At 49.9% G+C, this 23,812-nt stretch overlaps 1 protein-coding gene across 17 annotated transcripts in view; it reads left to right on the top strand.

Moving 5' to 3' along the window:
- The window catches only part of ANK1 (ankyrin 1), a 208,955-nt gene that overhangs the window by 180,920 nt on the left and 4,223 nt on the right, over positions 1–23,812 (top strand). For 5 of the 17 annotated variants that reach the window (XR_009401161.1, XM_059384537.1, XM_059384535.1 and 2 more), the window contains 5 exons: positions 10,789–11,347; positions 13,944–14,229; positions 18,270–18,353; positions 19,310–19,450; positions 19,681–19,813. Coding sequence is in view for 16 of the 17 variants with exons in the window: in XM_059384537.1 (XP_059240520.1) it covers positions 10,789–11,347; positions 13,944–14,229; positions 18,270–18,353; positions 19,310–19,450; positions 19,681–19,779 (1,169 nt within the window). In the remaining variant the exon portion in view is untranslated. Of the gene's footprint in view, positions 1–10,788; positions 11,348–13,943; positions 14,230–17,421; positions 17,667–18,269; positions 18,354–19,309; positions 19,451–19,680; positions 19,814–23,812 lie in introns of those variants that run through there. The other 12 variants (XM_059384547.1, XM_059384546.1, XM_059384542.1 and 9 more) reach the window with 8 other exon arrangements.

Below are 23,812 nucleotides of genomic sequence, written 5' to 3'. Positions count from 1 at the left end.
TGGCGAATGCAGCTCTTGTCTGAGGTCCAGTTGGCTGTCTGCTCCTTGTCTAGCTTGCTACTAACATTAAACTCTGAGAGTGATCATTACATCTTGGTTATCAGAGACCCACCAGGATAACCAGAGATGAGGAGAGACTTGGGTCAGGACTGCTGGTCTGTGTTCTCCCCCAAAAGCGGGATCTGTAGTTGCCTCTTACCTGATCTCCCCAAAAAGCAATCCCAGAGTGGGGAGCTCTAGACTGAGGGATGGGTTGATGACTCAGGTGTGGCAGAGTCATGGGAGATTATTAGCAAGATGGGCACTTCTGAAACTCAACCTCAGGGACTCAGCAGACCTCATTATGGCGCAGTCCACCCCAGATTTTGTGAGGTAATCCTCATGAGGTTGTCTGAGGCCTTACGAACATTGCTCTTAGTAGTGATTCCCACTGGCATTGTGTACGGCCACACACAGCCTTGATCAAAGCTTCTGGGGATGTGGATAGATCAGTGGGGGTCCTCTGGGGCCTGAGAGGGAGCAGCGAGGCATACACCCTAAACATTAGTACTACAGGAAGGGCTCTAGAATAAAGAAAAAACAGGAAGTCCTGGGAGAGGGTATGCATGAGTTCTCTTCATGGACACATTTCATTTGGATGAAATCCCATTAAAGTGAACACCATGTGAGTTTTAAGGAAGAAGGTCCCAAAGGGTACCAAATGAGCCTTGGGCATTCTGTGGCCAGTAGAGCTACCCTCTCCTGTCTTTATCAGGTCTTACTGAGACTCCCAAAAGTGACAGAATATTCACTTGGCTATAACCGACAGGTTGTTTAAGATGCATTCCACTTCTGGCCAAAATGAGGTAAATAAATAAGGACTGAATATACCCTCCTGCTTAAAACAGCCCCTGATACTCCAAAATGGGCCAAATATATGAAACAACAGTTTTCACAACTTTGGACATGAGTCAACAAAAGACAGTGATCCATGGAACGTGGGAAACAATTGAGGAAAACTCTGTAATTGCTAGTTTCTAGGTCATGACATAGAGAAGAAGAATCCAAGAAGTTTCCCTAGGTTGGAGAGTTGTTGAGAATCCAGAGAGAATGGAGCCACTCGAGTTGCGAAGATGTAGAGTACCAGGGAAGACCCAGCTGCTTAGAGAATTCTGAGATCTTCAGATTCACTGAGTGGGATTAGACATTACAGAAGAAAAGATTAGTGAATTTGACAACATAGTGATAGAAACTCTTCAAAAACCCAAAAGAAAAGAAAAATTTTAAAAAGCATCAGGGATCTTATATTTGTGAAAATAGAGTTCCCAACAGAGAATGGGTGAAAAAGCATCTGAAGAAATAAGGGCTGGAAAATGTCCAAATCTGATGAAAACTATAAATACACAGATCCAAGAAGTTCAGTGAATCACATGCATGGAAAACACGAGAGCAACTATGGCAAGGCATATTTTAAACAAACTGGTCAAAACCAATGATAGAGAAAGTCTTGAAAGTAGCCAAAGAAAAAGGGACATGTACAAAAGAACAAAGACAAGAATGATTTCAAACTTCTTGTTGGAAACAATGCAAGTCAGAAGACAGTGAAGCAACATCTTTAAAGTAGATCACATCTTTAAAGAATACCTCTAAAGTAACCTACAATTCTAACTATACCTAGCAAAAATAGCTTTCAAAAATGAAGAGAAATAAAGACTTTTCAAAATATACAAAAACTGAAGGAATTCACCACCAGGGGACCCATGCTTCAGGCAATGTTAAATAAATGAAAGTCTTTCAGGCCAAATTAAAATGATACCAGAGAGAAATATGGATCTATAAGAAGGAATTAACTGCCAAAAATGTTAACTGCGAGGATAAATACATAATTCTCTAGTTAGTTACATTATTTCTTCATTATTTAAATCTCTTTAAAAGATAATCAATGATGTAAACAAAAGTAACAACAATGCAATGTTGGGTTTATAACATATGTAAAAGTAAAATGTATGATAACTATAGTAGAAAAGTAAAATAAGTTGAGGGAAAAATGGAGGTATACTATTATAAAGTGCTTATACTATACACCAAGTGTTATAATTTCACTTCAAAGTACACTGTGATAGGGCACCTGGATGTTTCAGTTGCTTAGGCATCTGACTCCTGTTTCTGCTCAAGTCATGGTCTCAGGATCATGGGATCAGCCCAGCCTCAGGCTGCACATAAAGTGGGGAATCTACTTCTCCTCACCCTCTTACTTTCCTCCTGCTCACACACTCTCAGTCTCTCTGTCTCTCTCTCTCTCTGAAATAAGTAAAAACCTTTTTTAAAAAGTAGATTGTGATAGGTCAAGGATGTATATTATGAGCCTTAAAGCAACTACTGAAATAATAAAAGAGAATTATACCTAATAATCCATCAAAATGGATCAAAGGGAATTATGATAAATTATAATTAATCCCAAAGAAGACATACAAAGAAGAAAAAGAGAAGAACAGATGGGAGAAATAGAAAAGTAGAAATTAGCAAGTGATATATTTATTTAATAAATAATCTTATTTAATAAGTTTATTATTTAATAAGTTAATTATTTATTAATAGTATATTATTAAATATACTATTATAATTATGTATAATTATATAATATAGATTATATTTCTATTATTTTCTATTTTATTTTTAATTGTTAAGTTTATTTATTTTTAATACTTATATTTTAAATATAAATGTATTTATATTATATGTAATTATATAATATAAATTATTATATTAAATTTTTATTATATTTGATAAATAATCTTCTTAAATATAAATGGTCTGCATACTCCACTTAAAAGGCAGAGATAGTCATACTGCATACAAACGTAAATCTCAGCTCTGCCCTTCAAATATCAAAACACAAATTCCTTAAAAGTAAAAGGATGAGAAAAGATAAACTGTGCTAACATTAATCAAAAGACAACTGACATGGCTATATTAACATCAAACAAGTAGGTTTCAGAACAAAGAATATTACCAGTGAGGAAAAAAATAATTTCATAAGCAGTTCATCCAGAGGGCTTAATAACCCTAATGTTTATGCACCTAGTAATATAGCTTTAAAATGCATGAAGCAAAGACTGAGAAAACTACCATGAGAAATAGACAAAACCACAGTTACAGTGGGAGATTTCAATACCCCTGTCTTGATCATTAATAGAACAAGTAGAAAAATCAGTAAGCATATTGAAGGTTAGAGCAACGCTATCCTCAGCTTGACCTAATTGACACTTATAAACATTTTACCGTATGACAGCAGCAGGCACGTTCCTTCAGTTGCATCTGGAACTCACATGGACCATATTCTAGACCATAAAGCAAGTCTCAGATTTAGAAGATTTTGGAATATACAAAGCATGTTCTCTGACCACAGTGAAACTCAATTAGAAAACAATAACAGAAAATCTGGGAAGTCTCAAATATTTGGAGCTAAATAATTCACTCCTAAATAACCCATGGATCAAACAAGAGAGTAAAAGGGAAATTAGAATATAGTCTCAGTTGAATGTAAATAAGAACACAAGACATCAAAATTGATAGGATGCCAGTTGTTGTGTGTTGGACTCAGCCTATCAACAGCTAGTATTGTGGCTGGACCAGCCCTCTTGGATCTTATTATGATTGTAAGATGCCCATTAGCAATAACCACCAGGCTTGCCGTGGTGGGGGAGTTTATTACTTACAGAACTTGAAAATTACATAGCATATTTAGGACCACATAGCAAAGTTGTGAGGAGAAAGACAGAGAACATCTTGAGGCTGGGGTTCTGCTATTTGGGGGTGGTTAAGAATTGGGGCCTAGGCTCTTATGGGCTCCCTTATTTTTTTCAAGATTTTTAAAAATTATTATTTTTATTTATTTATCTTATTTATTTGAGAGAGAAAGAACACAAGCAGGAGGGACATGCAAAGGGAGAGAGAGAGGGAGAAGCAGACTGCCTGCTGAGCAGGGAGCCCACGTGGGTCTCAATCCCAGGACCCTGAGATCATGACCTGAGCCTAAGGTGGATACTTAACCAACTGAGCCACTCAGGTGCCTCTCATTGGCTCACTCTTCATTGGTAAATTTAAAACATAAGAGTGGAAATTTAAAGCATGAGAAAATAAAAATCAAGTGACCCAAATGATCAGTTGCTGAAATCAACCAAGATTTACGTAATAGAGGGGCTTCAGTCAGGGGAGGTGGTCTGGCCTTTATCTAGTCATGGGCCTGGCAATGTATTTATTTGAGGTAGCCACCTTGGAAGTGGCTACCTGCACAATCAAAGCTTAGGTCAGGCACTTGCATTACAGAAGTTAAAAAAAGAAAAAGTAAAGAAGACACACAGTCAGAGCTTATACAACACTAGTAAGGCAGTACTCAGAGGGGACAATGTCCACATGGGAAAAGAGAAACTTTCTCAAATTTTAAAAGTTAGCCACATGACAGAAAGGAAATACCCAACTCCAGCCCTTGCTAGCTATCTTTTCCCACCTCAGGTAGAGGGAAAAAAACCTTAATACTTGTGAAGTTCATAGTCCAAAGGCATAGAGGCTCACGAAAAGACTGAGACCAAAACATAGGACTAGAGAATGCTTTTCTTCCCTCCACACCTCACCACTGTATTACTAAAGGCCTATTCACAGCACTTCCTTTCATTCAGTACATCACATCTGGATATCAAGAAAAATTTGTAAGACACCCCGAAAGGCAAAAAACACAGTTCGAGGAGACTGAGCAAGCGTTAGAAGCAGTCATGGAAAGGGATGTTGGAATTATCAGACTGGGAATTTAAAACAACTATGATCAATATGCTAAGGGTTCTAATGGATAAAGTAGGCATCATGTAGGAGTAGATGAGTGTTATAAGCAGAGAGGTGGAAATCCTAAGAAAGAACCAGAAAGAAACACTAGAGATGACACCATAAAAGAAGAATGCCTTTGATGGGCTTACTAACCCAGCCACTGCAGAGGAAAGACTCTTTGAGCTTGAGGCTAAGTCAACAGGAATCTCCCAAACCGAAAAGTAAAGAGAACAAAGACCGAAAGAAACAGAGTAGAATATCCAAGGAGTGTGGAGTGACTACAAAACGTATCATATACACATGATGGCAATACTAGATGGAGAAGAAAGAAGGCAATAGAAGAAATACTTGAAAAAAATAATGACTGAGAATTTACCCAAATTAGTGTCGGACACCAACCCCCAGATCCAGAAAGCTCAGAGAACACAACAGGATAAATGTCAAAAAACTATGCCTAAGCATATCATTTTCAAATCACAGAAAGTCAAAGATAAAGAAAAAAATGCCCCAAAAATGGGGGTGGGCAGGAAGGAAAAAACGTTATCTATAGTGGAACAAAGATAACATCACATCTGATTTCTCTTAGAAGCCCTACAGACAAGAAGGAAGTGAAATGAAATATTTAAACTGTTGAGAGGGAAAAACACCAACCTGGAATTCTGGATCCTCTTAAATTTTATATTTCAAAAGTAAAAGATGAAAAAAGACTTCTCAGACAACCAAAAATTGAGGAAATTTGTTGTCAGCAGACCTGCCTTACAGAAAGTATTAAAAGAAGTTCCTTCAAGAGAAGGAAGAGAGTATGGGTGGGGAACCTATGATGGACATTAAGTAAGGAAGAGCATCAAAAAAAGATTAAGTGAAAATAAAATAAAAACAGATTTTCTTATTCTTAGTGGTCTACAGTTTATTCAAAATGATAATAGCAATAACATATTCGATTACGCATGCATCTTATGCACACACACACACACACACACACACATGCTTATGTGTAAGTGGAGTGAACGATGAGAGGCGGAATTAAGAATATTTTGTTATTATAAGGTACTCACACTACCTGTGCTGTAGTGTTATTTGAAAGTGGACTGTGTAAGTGTATATTGCAAACACCAGGGCAACCACTAAAAAAAAAATTTTAAAGAAGCATAACTAACATGCTAAGAAAGGAGAAAAGATGGAATCATATAAAATGCTCAGTTAAAACCACAAAAGGCAGAAAAAGAATAGAAACAAAGAACGAGGGCAACAAATAGAAAAGAGTAGCAAATGCGGCATATGTCAATCCCGCTATATCAAGAATCATTGTGAGAGTCAGTGGTCTAAATGCACCAATTAAAAGACTCAGAATGCATCAAAAAACACATACTGTCTGTATGAAAACCATTTTAAATATGAAGACACGTGTAGATTTAAAGTAAATGGGTGTACAAAAATAAACCATGCTAATGCTAATGAAAAGAATTCATGAGAAGCTAAATTAATTTCAGGCAGAGCAGACTTCGAAGCAAAGTTATCAGGGATAAAGGGGCATTATATTAGAAAGAGGTCGGTTCTCCAAGAAGGCATAATAATCCTTAATGTGTATGTGCCTAACAACAGAGCACCAAACTATGGGAGGCAAAAACTGAGAGAACGGCAAGGAGAAACAGATGAATCCACTACCAGAGTTGGAAATCAGCATCCCTCTATCAGAAATGGACAGACCTCGTAGGCAGAAAATGGGTGAGGACACAATTGAACTCAACACCATCAGCTGGATGTCACGGACGTCTACAGCCTACTTCAACCAACAGCAGCAGAATACACATTCTTCTCAAGTTCACATGAACATGCACCAAGTTAGACCATATGCAGGGCCGTAAGACACACCTTAATAAATTTAAAGAATAGAAATAAATAAATCAATATAATTAATCAGATTAGCAAACTAAAACAGGAAAACCATATGGTTATAACAGATGCAGAAAACATATTTGACAAATCCAACATCCATTCCTTATTAAAACAACAACAACAACAAAAGACGGATAAATTCGTGGAACAGAATGGAGTCCAGAAATAGAACCACATATGTAAGAACAACCGACTTTCAACAAAAATACGAAGGCAATTCATGGAGAAAGAATAACGGGACTGGAACAATTGGATATTCACAAGCAAAGATGAACTTGGATTTATACGTTACATCAGCATATACAAAAATTAACTCAAAGTGGATGGTAGCTTAAATGTGAAACCTAACGTTAAAACTTATAGATATTAACAAAAAACTATACAACTTCTAGAAGGAAACATAAAAGAAAACCTTAGAAAAATCTTGGGCAAGGCAAAGATTTCTTAGCTACGACGGTGGAAGTGCGATCTGTACAAAAGATAAATCAGGCTTCATCAAATTTTAAAAACTTCTTCTTTTCAAAATACATTGTTAAGAAAGTGAAAAACTAAGCCACAGATTGAGAGAATATATTGGAAATAGTCATCTGACATAGGACTGGTATCCAGGATATATAAAGAATTCTCAAAACTCAATAAGAAGAAAACAAACTCTCCAATTTTTAGATCAGAAAGTTTGAGCAGACCGTTAACCCAGAACAGACACAGAGGGCAAATAAACACATGACAAGAGGCTCAGCATTATTAGTCATTAAAAAAATACAAAATAAAACTACAAAGGAGATCCCGCGACCCCCCTGTAAGAATGGCTAAAATGGAGAAGACCAGTCATATGAGGTGTCAATGAGGATATTGGAGAAACTGACCCTCTCATCCACTGCTGGTGCGACTGTAAAAGGAAACAACCAATTTGAAAAAGCCTTTACTTCGTGAGAAGATAAAATGCACCTACAATCCAAACACGGGGTTCCCAGGTGTGTGTCCCAAAGAAAAAGCATACGTTCACATGGACAAGCAGCTTGATTTGTAACAGCCCCAAACCGGAAGCAAGTCACATGGCCACTCACAGGTAAATGGGTGAACCACCTGTGATGCATCCCCCTAATGGAACACGGTGCAGCGGTAACAATGGATAAATCATCGCTGTGCTCAACAGCACAGTGATACCCAAATCGCTGCACCCTGTAAAAGAAACCAGACTGAAAAGAGTATACACTGTATAAGTCCATTTCTAGAAAGTTCTGGGAAATGTAACCTCATATACAGGGACAGAAAGCAGATCGGTGGTTCCCTGGGAACGGGAATGCAAGAAGGAAGGATTGCAAAGAAACGTGAGGACACCTTTCAAGGGCAATGAATGTTCCTCTTTTTGTTGTGATGATGGTTCCTTGGAACTTATTCAATGGTCTACTTTAAAATATGCGCACTTACTGTATGTCAGCTATACCTCAATAAAGCAATTTTAAAAGACACTAATGGTGAAATCAAGTGAGAAGACCACTCTTTCTGTGTGCCCTGAGCCGGTTGCTGAACCTCTAGTTTGCTAATCTATAGAGTAGAGATAATATTGCTTTCCTTGTAAGATTGTTGTGATGACTAAAAATGACATATTTAGTATGGGTTTTTTTTTTAACAAAATAGGTACTTAATTAATTAGTAATGGAAATAACATAATAATGCTCTCAAAAATAAGAAGAGGGGGCACCTGGATGGCTCAATTGGTTAAGCATCTGCCTTCCTCCTCTTAGGGTCCTGGGATTGAGTCCCGCATGCGGCGGGCTCCCTGCTCAGCGGGGAGTCTGACTCTCCCTCTCCCTCTGCCCTTCCCCCAGCTAATGTGCTCCTCTTGCTCTGCTCTTTCTCTTAAGTAAATGAATAAAATCTTAAAACAAAGGGGTGGGGGATAAGAAAAATAATCACTTGACTCTTAAATGTTCTGCTGGTATATTTTCCAGAGAGATTTCCTTGGAGGGTTAGAAGGCTGTTGGTCCTGGTTTCCCAACTCCTTAGGTCATGGCTCCACATAGAGTGACTTGGATTTAACATGGGAATATTTGGCCCACCGGTTTCTCCTGCTCTCCCATCTCCTCTTTGTGCCTCCTTGTTTGGCCAGAGCTGTTAGTCTATAAGCACCCTGTTACCCTCCCCGCCCCCCAGCCCCTGATGGTCTTTTCCTCCTTCTCAACTTGAGCCTTGGAACCACAGAGACTTCTAGAGATAGATCAGTCAGGGGGAAAACTCTCCCAGGATGATGAAGAGAGGATGTATGTCAATCATACAGCCTGGTTCCTGGCACCTGGGACACATACATGAATCAGCGATGGTGGCTTTTCTAAATGTGGCTGGGGGTATCCGTCCTGGCTCCTGTGTCCTCCTCACACACCTGGAGAGTTTTGCAGTAGTCACCAGGCCCTAGGGAGTCCCAATCCTGTTCTAGGGAAGTGGGAGGGAGAGGGAGACACCATTCCTGCCCTCCCATGAAGCAGCTTAACAAGGACCATAGGACGGGTTCAAAGATGAGGGGAGACGAGGTGAGCCAAAGTCGCTGGGAGAATGTCAAGAAAACAGGGCGACGAGAACCTGTCTTATTTGAGTGTGTTTGTGTGTTTGTAATCCTCAGCCCAGGCACTGTGCCTGGCCTGCAAGTGGCCCTCGGTTAGTATCTTTGGGTTGAACAAGTGAGTGAATGAAGATAACCACAAGTAGAGCAGCAACAGGCTGCATTCCAGCCTAGGGATGAGGGTCCATTTGGGTGGGAGAAAGGCCAAACCCGGGGAAGGGCTGGACGCAGGGTGGTGAGGGGTGAAGGGCAGGACAAAGAGTCTGGACACTTGGTTAGGGGCCTTTCTGGGCACAGGAAGTTCCCTAGAGACAGCAGGGGCAGCTTGCCCATACCCAGGGGTCCTTTTTTGGTGCTACGGGGTCTTTAGGCTCCGGTTTCCCAACTAAGCTGAGCTGGATGGAGAAGCTTGCCTTCTGGTCCCTTCACCAACCCACAGACTGGCCCAAGGTCTGACGTGGAGTCAGAGGGCCTCTTTGCCCTATCCATGGACCCCCACTTGTGTCTAGAGGAGAGCGGAGGAGGCAACTGACAGAACACTGTCAGATTCCTCATATGCTTACACGTGCCCCTCACTCGGGCTTTGAGTCACTTCTGAACATGAGGGAGCCCATGGCAAAGCCAAGCAGAAGACTGCAGGGATGCGCATGAGAGCCGGTCACAAGGAGCAGACGTATGAAAAGGCTACAGCGACCACCAGGCCAGGCCTGTTCTAACTGGCCGCAGCCCCACCGGCTCACCGCTGACCTGGGCCCAGTGGGAACAGTGCAGGGCCTGCAGGCCAGGAGCTTCTGGGCAAAGCCGGAAGTACCAGCTGACGGGCCTCCTGTTGCCCTCTGACCCGGTCTCCCCCATTCTGAACCCTAAGAACTCTCACTCACGCCACTTAGATCCCTCAGAATTTCCAGAACCCGTCTGTAACTTGAGAAAGAGTGACTTCATCTGAAACCAAGTGGTTTCCCACTTGACCACTGCACCGAGGGTGGGTGTTCGGCCCCTCCAAGCTTGGTTACTGCCCCCAGATCTGGGGAGGCTGGTCCCTCCCTTGAAGGTACCTCCCTGGCTGGTTTCCCCAAGGCCTGTGCTAAAAGGATGTTTTGAGCAAAGAAAGAGCAACATTTCTTTCTGCCCAGACGTCAAGCGGTGGGCTTTCATCCGGTTGGAGACAGATGGGAGCACAGATCCTTCAGATCAGGACTTCTTGATCTATCGCTCTGAACCGGAGAAGAAAGAACTCCAGTCTCTGCTCTTTGCCATTCAGCAAAGGAGCCCTTGTCTCCGCCACACTTCCCGCCTGTCCCCTACCCATCCCAGAGCCTTGTTCCTCCTGCCCCCGGGCCCTGGGCAGCAGCCACAGGCCTGAGCGTTGGACACTGAGCTTGGAAAGCCTCCCTACCCGCAATGCGCATGCGTGTCTATGGCCATGCCTGTGCGTGCGTGTGCGTGTGCGTGAGCGTGAGCGTGGGTTTGCACGTAAGCCTGTGTGACAGAAATCGCTTCTGGAGCATGTTGCCCTCTGTCTGCCCATCCAGGTTACTCCTCGCTGCAGGACGAGCTGCTGTCCCCCGCCTCCCTGCACTACGCGCTTCCCTCTCCGCTGCGCGCAGACCAGTACTGGAACGAGGTGGCCGTCATAGACGCCATCCCCTTGGCGGCCACGGAGCATGACGCCATGCTGGAGATGTCTGACATGCAGGTGTGGTCCGCGGGCCTCACACCCTCCCTGGTCACTGCTGAGGACTCCTCTCTGGAGTGCAGCAAGGCCGAGGACTCTGACGCCACCGGCCACGAGTGGAAGCCGGAGGGGGTGCTCTCCGAGGGACCCCAGGGCTCCACGCTGGGCTCTCTGGACCTTGTGGAGGACGACACAGTGGATTCAGATGCCATAAATGGCCTTATCGATTTGCTTGACCAGGAGGAAGGTCAGAGGTCAGAAGAGAAGCTGCCAGGTCACGAGAGGCAGGAGGACGCCCCAGGTGCGGGGCAGGACTCAGAGAATCAAGTGTCTCTTGTTGCAGGCCAGCAGAGGGTGCAAGCCCACATCACAGAATCCCCCAGCGTGAGTCGGGTGATGGAGATGAGCCAGGACAGGTAAGGGGCTGGGCGGCTGGGGAAGGGTACCTTCTGTCTTCCTGGGCTTTGGGGGTGAGCAGGTGAGGGGGGGTAGGCAAAGCAGCTCGATAGGGCACTGGCTGGCCTCTTGAGTCCCCCGCCGTCGCTCGGGCCTCAGTTCTGTGGGCATGGAGCCTGATCTGCAAAGGCCAGTCCTTGCCTAAGATGCCCCTGGGCATGGCCCGCTGGAGGGAGGCTGGGGGGCGGGTGTGAGGAGAGAGACGATGAGATGAGGCTCGGGCCAGCCACCTCTCTGGTGAGGTGAGGGTAGGCACTCTGGGTCCTGGTGCTATTAGGCGCTTGTTGGGGAAGACCATATTTAGAAACCTGGAGGCACCAGGGAGGGCCAGGCGGGTGACTCAGGCAGTCACACAGCCTGCGTGTGACAGAGCTGATAAGGTGCCCTTCTGCTCTGCCCGTTGAAAGTGTGAGGTTGGGGGGCTTCACAGGGGCGGGGCAGAACTTGTGGCTGTGGAGACATTGGGGCTCTCCTGGGCCTGCAGCAGGCAGCCGTGTGGGCAGGTCAGGCAGGGAGCCTTGGGCAGACACCGAGGGTTTCCGGCCTCAGGTCCGATTAACATCTGTGGCTGGGGGGCCCGCCACACCTGCGGGGCTGGGCAGACTGCAGAGGACACTTTGGCCTTCCTGGACTGGCACAGGAACTGAGCCACAGTGGCCCTTTCCCCTAAAATTGCCTAAAATTCCCCTAAAATTTCTCTAAAGCAAGGAGATGGTCTGTGGGCTCCCTGAAGGCTGGGCACACCCACCACACCCCATAGCTCAGGGCTGCCTAGGCTGCGGGGAAGCTGTTCTCGTGGCCTCTTCCCACCGCAGCTGGCTCTCTGGCCTGCTCAGAAGCCCAGCCTGAGTGGGCCCTTCCCCAGGATCCACCCGGTGTGGCCCGAATACTGTAGGCAGAGGAAAAAGAAAGCCAGAAAGGGTTTATGTCATTGTATTTTCGTTTCCCAAATGAATCCTTTGATGACCCGGGAGAGTTTGGGTGGGTGGGTGGCCTGTGAGAATTACGAGTGATTCGGTGGGAACCCTGTGGCGGAGGCTACTCCCAACAACCCATGTCAGCCAGTCACTGAGCAGCACTGACTGGGCTGGCCTGGCCACCCGAGGGGGAACCAGAAGGCCTGGTGCTAGGCCTTGGAGTGGTACGGTTTGGTTCTATGACCGCAGTCAGCCTTCTAGTGGGGACAGGTGAATTTCGTTCACTCCCCCCACCAGTATGTGTGGAGCCCCTGCTGGGTCCCGGGCACCTGTAAACTGTGCTGGGATTGTGGCATGGAACAGGACACACAGAAGTCTCCATCTGCTGAAAGTTTTATGTTCTATTGGGGAGATGGACAATAAATGAAGTGAAGCTATTGAAATGGAAAGTAACTAAAAAGGAAAAGTTAGGGGACCCTGCGTGGCTCAGTTGGTTAAGCATCCGACTCTTGATTTCGGCTCAGGTCACCATCTCAGGGTTGTGAGATCAAGCCCCATGTTGGGCTCCATGCTGGGTGTGGAGCCTGCTTGAGATTCTCTCTCCTTCCCCCTTTGCCCTCTCCCCCACAAAAGAAGGGAAACATTATGTCATGGTCCTAAAAGGAAAATAAGGGTGGGGGGGTAGGTCGTATGTACCCATGTGGAGAGCAGATGGCTAAAATGAGGGGTAGGTAGCCTGGAAGCCTGAGACTGTGATGTTGGAGTAAAGAGCAGAAAGAATTAAGAGGTGAGCCATGTGAATGCCAAGGGCATGTATCCACCAGAAGGCCCAGCCAGCACAAAGGCCTTGCAGGGAAGACAGGGTGCGACACGTCGGGGAGAAAGTGTGGCCTTGACCATGAGTTACTCATGAATGTGGCCTTGACCATGCTGTCCCTGAGATGCCTATGAGACCCCCAAAGCAGAGATGTGCTGGAGGCATTTGGGTCTACACATCTGCAGATCAAGGAGGAGGGCACGAGGAGCACACGGATGGGGTGTGAGGCCATGGACTGAACGGGCTCACTTCAGAAGTGGGCGTAGGTAGAGATGAACTCTGAGAACTGAGCCCTGGGGCGCTTCCATGTTCAGGAGTCAGAGAAATTAGGAGAAATCAACAAAGGACACTAAGAAGTGGTAGCTGGGCGGTGCGGGGGTGGGGGGGGGACCAGGCAAATGTGGTGTCCTAGAAGCCATAGAAGAGCGTGTTTCCAAGGGAGAATGTGGCAGCTTTATTGGATGAGCACTGGGATAAGGACCGTGGTGGGCATGTGGCCGGAGGGCTGGAGAGGAAGCAGGTGAGATGATGGGCATGGAGGCCTGGGTGACGCCCAATAGGGTGAGCCAAGTGCCTCAGGAACCCAGCGTGGAGAGCCTTCCACTTAAAGTGACAGGGCCAGCGGTACTGGTCTCCACGGCCCTTTCCTCCTGGACAGCAGCGCTGGCCCCTCTGGGCCTCTCTTAGCAGGACAGGCAGCCGTGTGCTAGCTGTGGGGTTTGCTCCTATTGTCCCATCACTCCAGCTCTGGAGGGGGCGGGTGTCTGAGCAGCCAGAGACCGAAGGATAACCTGGTGTCCTTTCTCTCTCCCTGGACCCCAGACTGCAACACTGGGATGAGGAAGGCTCCATTGTCTCATACCTACAAGACACTGCCCGAAGTTCCTGGCCAGAGGAAGTCACCCAAGGCTCACACTCCTTCCAGAGTACCATCACCACTATCCAAGAGCTGGAGCCCAGTGGGTCGCACGAGTATGAGAAGGTCCTGTTGTCCACAGCTGAGCACGTCCGGGAAGGGCAGCCAGAGGCTGAGAGCAGGGCACGGAGACGACAGAGTCACCAAGAGTGGGTGCAGGAGGCTCGGAGCACCTTCTCCCTGATGGCAGAGGTGAGCGCGCACCCAGCCGCCCGCCGATGCCCAGAGGGGCGTGGGAGGGGCCTGAGGCCCAGGGCGGCCTCTCCTCCAAGCCAGCCCCAGGCCCAGCCAGCTTCCTTTCTTTAAAAATTGTGGTGTGACTTTGCTGTCTCTACAAGTAAGGATACGAGTCACAGTCTCTGCTGAGGGAGGGGAGGAGCTGATGTTCCCTGAGCTTCTTGCCCCAAGGTTGCATGATCTGAGGGGGGCTTTGGAGTTAGGTCTGACTGATTCCAAAGCCATGGTTTTTGTTGGTTTTCTTGTTCCATTGTGTGTCTTAGGAAGGGTGTAGAGCAGAGAGACCTGGGTGTTAGGCTAACTCAGTCCTACAGTGATCTGTGTGGCCACGGACAGACCACTCAGTTCTCAGCACTTCGGCTGTGGTCACCATCTCAGGTGACCTGAGGGGTGCCTGGGTTATTGCCTGGGCTTGGGAATGCTGGGGTCCTCTCGGCGGGGCTCAGCGGGTGGTGGGGGGTGCCCCGCCTCCCTCAGACCTCCCTCCCCACTTGGGGTGTGCCCGGCGGTACTCATTTTATCTATTCCCTGTGACTTCACTCCCCATTCCCATTCCCATACACATCCATTTTAATGTATTCAGGGAATTTTTTTTTATTATGAAAAATCACAGATAAATACAAAACCAGAATAGCACATTAATTTCCATGCTCTTACTGTTCAGGCACTAGTTACCCGATTGTGGCCAATCCTGTTTCACGGATACCTACCTCTCTCTTCTCCCCCCTCCCCAACATTTTTTTGAGACAAATCCAGACAGCTCATTAAGGTGTGCCTTTTGAATATATGCCTTTTTAAAAAATTTTCGTCGCTGTTCCACGCCTGTGTATTTTTAGTGTGCGCAGAAACAACGTGTTCCGCATCTCATTTGGTGTCTTACGGTTCGCCTCATCCGGAAGCTTGGCGGCTCCCCCTCCTTCCTTCCCTTCTGCCACTCTTCTCGTCCCTCTGCCTACCTGAGCCTGAGCCCTAGTGGGCACGTGGGGGCCCCCACAGCTAGGTTAGCTCCACAACAGCCCTGGGCAGCCGGCTGCAGAGAGCTGCTAGGACTCCAATAAGGTTTTATTTAGACTACTTCCCTGCAAGTGTGTGCCTTGGACAGGACAGGCGGCTGCGTCCGTTTTTCTTCCCAGACCAGCCCGCGCATTCTTGGCCAGCAGGCTGTCCTTCCACACTTGTACTACTCCTAACAGCAAGTACTTGGCCGAGAGCTCAGGCGCTCTTAACTGGGTCAAATTCCGGATTCCTGGGGAAAGAGAAGGGTGTTAGGAGCTGCCTTCTGTGTGCTCCCCCTGCAGTTAGCCTTTGGTGAGGGGAGGGCTGGGGAGAAAGCCAGGAGCACTCCTGTGGGTCGCAGGAGAAAACTTCTAGGTCATAGGGTCTAACTGCCTTGTTTATAAATGAGGAGGCTGAGGCCCCAGAGAGTTACCCAATTGTTACCCAGAGAGGCTGAGGATTTCCCCAGGGTCACACAGCCATCTACTGTGAGGGGCAGGGGAGTCCGGACCTCATGCTTCCCAGTGAGAGTAAGGGAGTGTGCGGGGCTGCCAGGCCTGACGCCTTCCAGGTCCAGGGCTGGATTAGATGGTATAGGTGAGCTGTCATTCTAATCACCTGACAGGACCCCAGGGCTGGTCGTGAGACCCGCATAAGCCAAGGGTTTGCAAAGCCCCCATTGACTGGTATTTCCGGTGAATTTCTGAAAACACTGACGGGGAGAGAGAGAGAGAGAGATGCCCTATAATTTGGGGCTAGGCAGGAAAGCCTGAAATTACTGTAAGACATTCTTCTCTGAGGCCCCAGATGGAACCCTGAGAAGTTGGATCCTTCCTGGCTAGGCCCAAACTGAATGCTCTCCAGCGCCCAGCCCCTTTGCATGTGAGACGGCCTTCTATTTCTTTAGGAGCTTCCTCGTGGAAATGAGGCAGTATTGAAATCGGACCCTTTCACTTACTCACTCTCTGACTCTGTGCCTCCATTTTCTCTGTGTAAAATGGAGAAGTCATAGGGCCTGCCGGGTACGGCTGTTGGAGGGCCTTACCAAGTCAGTAGGGGGAGTACACAGGGCGTAGTGGCCTCAGAGCAGTGCTCCCCGTGTGAGGGCCTGCTCAGGCTCCTCGTCATGACCGTGCTCCCACACCCGCACTCCTCACGGGTGGGGTGCGGACAGCACTGGAGTCCGGGCCTGCTTCCCAGAGCTCCCCAGCGCCCGCGGTGAGCGAGCGGCAGGTCACTTGGCTGGGCCCCAGATCTTTGTTCCTTCTGCTGGGGGTACCGTTCTTCAGACCGGCACAGCCTGATCGGGAAAGTGAAATTCCCATGGGCCACAGCTGCCACGGCTGCATTTCTGAATCAGGTCTGTAAAGACGAGCCTCAGGCGCGTGGTTGCCCCTCGTGGGCGCTGAGAGCCCAGCCTGGGAAGAGCCTCTGAGGACAGGCCTTAAATAGACACACCAGTTACACGCATACGCATAGGGTTGCTGGGCCGGGGCGGGGTGGGGGGGGGCGGCAGTGCACGGGCTTCCAGGTGGCCCCACCACCTGTGCTGAACCCCGCTGAGCTAATTTGGCCAGGCCTGAGTGAATCACTCCTCCCAGGGCTATTTTTGAAATAAATCCTTAACTCTCTCTCCAGGGTATTAGCCAGTGCCATCCCTGTGGGTGGGGGTGAACTCCGTTCTGATCACGGCAGTAACCGCCCAGAGAAACACACAAAGGGCCCCATTCTCTGGACACCTTATTTCCCAGAGCCCCAGAAAGAAAACCGTTCCCTGGGCAGAGCTGCTTCTAGTGCGCATAGGGCTGGGCAGGCCCCGTTGTGTGTGTGTAGTCGGGGGGAGGCGTCACCCACAGAGTGACTTTGACGTGCGCTTTGAGTGCCCAGGACACGCGCACCTGCCTGCTCCCTTCTAGCCCAGTTGGACAGCCCTAGCAGCTGGTTCAGGAAGCTAAAATTATCGAAGCCTGATGTCACCCAGGCGTGAGGGCAGAGCCCAGGGCTGCTCGGCAGGAGGGCACTCGGCAGGCAGTTCTAGCGAGGGGCCATCCAGTCTCCTGCGGAGAGAGCCTGCAGGGGGGCATCCGGGAGTCTGAGGGGAGAATGAGAGGTTGGACCCCCACAGTGGCCGAAGCCCTGGCTAGTTCCCGGAGGGCCCAGCTGCTGAGGAGGTGAGGATGTGGACTTTCGTCACCCAGCTCCTGGTCACCCTAGTGCTCCTGGGCTTCTTTCTGGTCAGCTGTCAGAATGTGATGCACATTGTCAAGGGCTCCCTGTGCTTTGTGCTGAAACATATCCACCAGGAGCTGGACAAGGAGCTGGGGGAGAGCGAGGGCGTGAGTGACGACGAGGAGACCATCTCCACCAGGGTGGTCCGGCGTCGGGTTTTCCTCAAGGTAACCGCCAGGCAGGAGGCAGGGCTGAGGGCATGGCACCGCGGTGTTCGTGGGCAGCAGCTGGGGGAAGGGACCCCGAGTCAGCAGCCGGGCACTTCCCTTGGGGACCAGAGCCAGCTGTGGTGCCCGCTGGGACTGCCACACTGTGGTGGCGTGGGCAGCTCAGCTCTGGGACTTGGGAGAGCCCATTCCTGGCCCGCTCCTGTCCCCAGCTGTCACACTTAGGGCGCTGGTGTCTGTGGAAGGGGTTTCCATGCTAGGAAGGGCTGTCCAAAGTTCAATTCAGTGCCTTACTTCCTGTCTCAGGGCCTCCTCTGTAGCACTTGCGTGAACGAGCCCCGGTGCTGGGGAGGGATCAGGCACACAAGGCTCTTGCAAGTGTGGGGCTCCATCCGGGTCTTCGGGCTCCATGGCTCCCGGGGTGCCTCTTGCACTTGGAAGCCTCAGTCTGGCCTCTGCTCCTTGCTGAGCTGGAGTTTCCTGTGTGGTGCAGATTTGTCCAACTGTGGCCGTTGCCTGTGCTCTTTAATTCCCTCATCCTCCGCCTGAGGCCCAGGCCACCCACTTACTAACCTTGAGTTTTCTCCTTTTCTGCAATTCTAGGGGAGTGAGTTCCAAAATATTCCAGGGGAGCAGGTGACAGAGGAACAATTCACAGATGAGCAGGGCAACATTGTCACCAAGAAGGTGGGTGCACGGCATCCCCCCGCCCCCGAGCCTGGGAGAGGCAGCAGGGCTAGAAGCTAAAAGGGGCTGGACTCTCCCTGAGTCTCACTGCTGCCCGAACAGAGGGTTAGCACGGCTCTGAACGCTGGTGCAGGAGCCCTGGTCTTCTGAGTCTGGCCTGACATTCCTCAGAGCCACTTTACCTGACTCCACCTGAATTCAGCTCCTGCTACTGTTCCACAAGGGCCAGGCTCCGCGGAACAGCCCAAACCCAGCCCAGTGTTGCCTAGCCCTGGACACAGCTGTAAGACAGCAGGGTGGTGGTCCCCGGACTACCACAGACCTCCGACAGCAAAAGGGCTGTGGAAACGCATAGATTTGTTGCTGATTTTAATTCACTAGACCTGATTTTGCTTGTCAAGTACTAGGCACCATGCAAGGTCTGGGCAGAGGGAGAAGAAGGAGCAGAGAGGGGACCTTGGATGTGCTCCCTGTGGGTTGCTGTTCCCGCTAAACTGAGGCAGGACCCCTTAGGTGTCCATCTTGCCTCTTGCCAAGTGTGCCTCATGCAGGCAGGTGTCTTGTATTGTCACCCCCCAGTCTGAGTACGTGTAGGCTCAGAGTAGACAGTGTTAGAATGTTTGGGTGAGTGAATAAGAGAGCACACTTGCCAGGCGTCCCTGCCCATGAAAAGTGTGGGGAGGACAGCAGGACCTGCCAACAATACCAAGAGACAAAACCCTGATCACCAATGACCCGTTTGCAAATTCTCGCCCCTCTGAAGCTGCCCAAGGCTGGTTTTCCACAGGATGGGGGGAGAGGGGCAGGAGACCTGTCCCTGTTCTTGGCCCCTCGAGGAGGGGCACCTTAGGACAAAGGCTGCCTCTCCCCCAGACCTCCTCCTTGGGGACCTGCTCTTCCCAACCTCTGTCTGTCTCCGTGGCTTCACGGGCCTTTGGTCCCCTCCTGTTTTCCAGATCATCCGCAAAGTCGTTCGGCAGATAGACTCGTCCGGTGTGGAGGCCAGCCAGGAACACGAGGAGGTGATTGCTGAGGGGCCCCTGGAGGACCCCAGGGAGATGGAAGCTGATGTTGATTCCTTTATGAGACACGTGCAGGTACTGCGGTGGCTGCAGCCTCCCTCCTGAGGCTCCCACACCGCTCCAGCCGCTCACCTGGGCGCGCCCGCTCTGGGCTCCCGCCCCTCCTCCCTCCATCGCCCCCTTGCCCCTCCACGCCCCCCCCCCGGCAGACAGTGTCTTCACGGCTGCCACAGGATCTCATGCTCTCTCTAGTTTTGTCTCTCTGTGTGATCTGTCCTGCCTTCTGTCTCTGCTGCCATCCCCAGGTGGAGTTGCGAGGGAGTAGCCTGCAGCCGGACCTGATAGAGAGCAGGAAGGGGGCTCAGATAGTGAAGCGGGCCAGCCTAAAACGGGGGAAGCAGTGATCTCTAGCCCTTCCCTCAAATGGCCTCTTGGGAGGTAACGCTGTCTTTTTTTGCATCCTTTCTGCATGGCCTGGTCCTTGCAGAGTGGCTGGTGCTAGGAGTGGCTGCTCCCTTCCTCACATCTCCCCCATCCTCCTCCGCGGGAGCTCCCTGCTCCACCGCCCCTGGCATGATGGGGGAGGAACAGGGGTGGCGTGGCCTCGAGGCACAGTCATTTCCCAGCCTGCTGACTGTGTGAGTCTTGATTTCCTCCTAAGAAAACAGCCAACAGTAGCTTCCGATTGACCTCTCCGGGAGCGCAAAAACATAGATTTGAGAAAATGCTTTGATGTGGGAAAACACTCAGTAAACCTCAGTGATGACAGTATCCTGAAAGCCAAGCGATGGGGACTGAGGGAGGGGGGGTGGACAGGCCTCCGGGTGCACCAGAGAGTCGGTCTAGGCTAGGCCATTTCAATGCAAATCCCCCCGCAGAGCTCCAGCTGCGATAGACTCAGAACAGCGCTTCTCTCTTGAACCTGGAACCCTTTGAAAGTCCTGTTCAACCCAAGATGACCATTGTCCTTGGTGTTTCTGGAGACCAGTTGCTCCGTTGCTTTCTAGGAAAGGGTGAAATGCACAGGCCCGAGGGGCGGATGGCGTGGTCCCAAGCTAGGAGGGTTATGGCAGCCTGGTGCATGGTGTGCAGGAGCATGGGGGCCCTGAGGCTGGGGGGCCGGGCTGGGTGGGGATTTTTGATGAGGGAGGGCCCTGAAGAGGCTCTCCAGCAGGCCCGGCCACAGTGCTGGGGGCTCTGGTGGCCAGCTCTGACCTCCGTCCTCCCTGAGGGATCCTGTACTGAGCTGCCCCGAGGCCGTTTACTGTGCCCGCTCGGGGCAGCTCAGTACAGGATGCGTCGGGGTGGGAGTCGGCAGGAAGCGAGGCTGCGTGGTGGCCCCAGCACAGCCCTCACCAGGTTCTTGGTAGTTTCAGCACCTACCCTCACTCCCCACAACCTGGGGCCTGGCTCTGGGCCAAGGAGAAAGCAGGCTCCTGGCTTTCTGCATTCAGCAAAAAGCAGGGTTGCTTCTCCTATGCCACCAAAAGTGCTGGCTCTGGGCTTCCCAACATACCTCGACACTTGGGAGAAAAAAAAAAAAAGGACTGCGGATCCAGTTATAGGATAAAATTAGACCTGACTCCTCAGCAGCTTAAGGAGGTCACAGTGTTAACCCCGGCATTGCCAAGGGTCTCGCTGGGCTGCTTCTTTAGCAGATTAGCTGGGGTGAGTCCTGGAAATAATCCAAAGGTACAAATTATTTGAAGGAACGGAGTAGAAGGCAAAGTGCACTCTTCTGCCTGATTTTTTTCTTATGGTGACAGGGGCAAGCAGGGGCTATACCTTTCTGCTTCTCTCTGGCTCTGGTTCATGCTGCTCATGTTCCTGAATAGGAGAGAGGCAGCCCAGAAGCCAGGCTGGGAGGAAGGGAGGAACTTAAGAAAGACAATTATTTTTTTAATTTTCTGTGGATGCTCTGCAAAAAAGAAATTTAAAAAAAATTTTTCTGTGGGGGTTCTGCAAGGTGTCTGAAACCTCCAAAGGAGATATACCGTTCCAGACCACTGAGCGTGTGGTGGGGGAGGTGGGGAACACCAGGCAGCCCGGCTCCTGCTCCGTGCCCGAACCTCTGGCAAGAAAAGGCCAGAGAAGCACCTGTTGGGGACAATGGTGAGAGAGCCATGGTGGAAGCAGACTCTAGTCTAGTTCTGAAGGGCCTGGTGGGGCAGCCTGCAGCGCTCCGTCCTCCCAGCAGGACAGAGACCACAGAGTGACAGTGAGGGAATGATGGCTCTCTGATCTTCTCAGTGCTGCCTGCCCCCCACTCGCAGGCCGGTACCGCTGCCCTCAGTATTTGCGAGTTCCACACTTGGCCAGTTCAATTACTGGCTAAAATTATGTTCACCCCCAAACACCCCCCCCCCACACACACACAGGGCTTTTGTGGTTCATTCACAGACACACACCAGGGTGAAAAATTTGTGTTCAGTGCCACGTTGTTTGCATTTTTCCTACTTTTTGTTGATTTTGTTGTTTAAAATGGCTCCCAAGCCTAGCGCCCAAGTGTTATCTCGTGTTCCTAGGAGCAGGGAGGCTGGGCTGTGCCCCGCGGGGACAAATATTCGTGTTAGATAAAATTCACTGGCCGGGAGTCAGGGCGCTGTCAGTGGGGAGTTAAGGGATCAACAGCGGATTAAATAAGGTGTCCTTATACAGAAACACACGTGAAACAAAGTGTTCCTGGTCTGACAAAGATGTGAACAGAGGCTCACAAGAATCTAACGGGGCATTTTCCTTAAGAGTGATGGTGCAGTGTTGGCTAATTCAGTGTTCTGGCAACTTTCTCAAACACGACCACTGCGAATGGCGAGAATTTACTGTGTCTGTTTCAGAAGGCGTCCAGGCTGGTGCTTGGGAGCCTAGATGCAAGGCCTGGTTCCTCCTCTTTCCAGGCCTCGCACTCATCATTTGCTCTGAGCTTCCGTCCCCTTGAGGGAGTTTGCAGACGGTCCCTTCCATGTCAGTGGCGAGGTTTAGAAATAGTCGTGGTCCCTGGGCAGGCTGTGGCTAGGAGGGCAGGACAGCTGTGCTCAATCAGGAAGGGGGCCATCCTAGCATGACGGAGGGAGGTCAGCCGACCTGCCACACCTTGGGTTCCTTCACCATGACATCGCAGCGGCATCACGCTCTTTGCTTGTAGCGGTTTCGATGATGGATGGGCGTGTTTGAAAGGCAGTGTACCCTGTTAAATTCCCACCCACCATTTCTCAAAGAGTCACCTGAGAGTCGGGTTAAAATGCAGATTCCTGGTCCCTGCCTCTGACCTACTGAATTAAAATTCTGGAACTTAGGATTCTGTATCAAGCTCCTCGATTGCCTTTTAGTGTACTGAAGAGTGCGTTCTTCTGACCAATTTCGGTTTTCCTTCCAAACCTCCTAGAGGTGATGTGGACTTGATACCAAGTTATTCACTTGATGTTTAAAAAGTGGGCCCCAGGAATGAAGGACAGAAGTTTGTTCAAAGATGGTAGGATGCACCCATCCTGGATGAGGGGTGACTAGACCCCCTCACCCATCGATCCCTCCCAGTCACCCCCACCTTGGGAAGGACTCTGTATCTAAGGCCTGGCAAGTGGGGGGAAGGGTGCTTTCCCGTGGAGTTTAAGAAGCTACCAGATTGCTGTTTAGGCAAGGCCTGCCTGACCACAGGTGACAGGAGGAGCTTTGCTCTGTGCTCCACAAGGTAGGCCCAAGAACTGGGGTGTGAGCTGTGCGAGATCGCCGGCGTGGAGCAGGCAGCTGGAGTGCTGTGGCAGGGCAGCGCTGACGTCTGCTGGGCTGGTGGGTAGACAGGGAGAGAGGGCCACAGATGCCAGGCAGGGTGGGAACAGGAGGTGCTGCGCAGAGGGACCGGATGGGACAGGCGCAGAGCAGAACCGCCCTTCTCCTCACTCTTGACAGGCTGAGACCTTCTCTTGGGGCAAGAGGGGCTGGGCAGCGGAAGGGTCCAGGATGCGGCCATGAGAGCTGCCCTCCCGTCTACCACTGCCACTGCCGGGTGCCCCCACTAGACCCCTCACTGCTCCTCCCGGAGTCTCTGCTCAAAGCGGTCACCATAGAATGCTGTCTAAGCAGGTACTGCCACTCTGTGTCTGGGCAGAAGAGTGGGAGATGGTCGGCTGTCTTCCCCAGGCTCAGGGTTTTACGAGGTCTCTTGTTTGAGGCATGCTTAGCCTGGAGGGGGGCACAGACCCCTGGGAAGGGTAAGGCCGGGCCCTGGCCCTCGGAGTGCTTCTGCTGGCTGGGGAGATGCAGCAGGTGTGAGACAGGAAGGAGAGCCCATCAGAGCACACGTAGAGCCCATCAGAGCACACGTCCGCATACACTGTCCCGAGCCCTCTGGAGAGCCCATCAGAGCACACGTCCGCATACACTGTCCCGAGCCCTTTGGAGAGCCCATCAGAGCACACGTCCGCATACACTGTCCCGAGCCCT

The sequence above is a fragment of the Mustela nigripes genome, chromosome 18, assembly GCF_022355385.1.
Source record: "Mustela nigripes isolate SB6536 chromosome 18, MUSNIG.SB6536, whole genome shotgun sequence".
NCBI classification, from domain to species: Eukaryota; Metazoa; Chordata; class Mammalia; order Carnivora; family Mustelidae; genus Mustela; species Mustela nigripes.
Note: the sequence above shows the minus strand (reverse complement) of the source record. Positions and strands in the feature narration are given on the sequence as shown.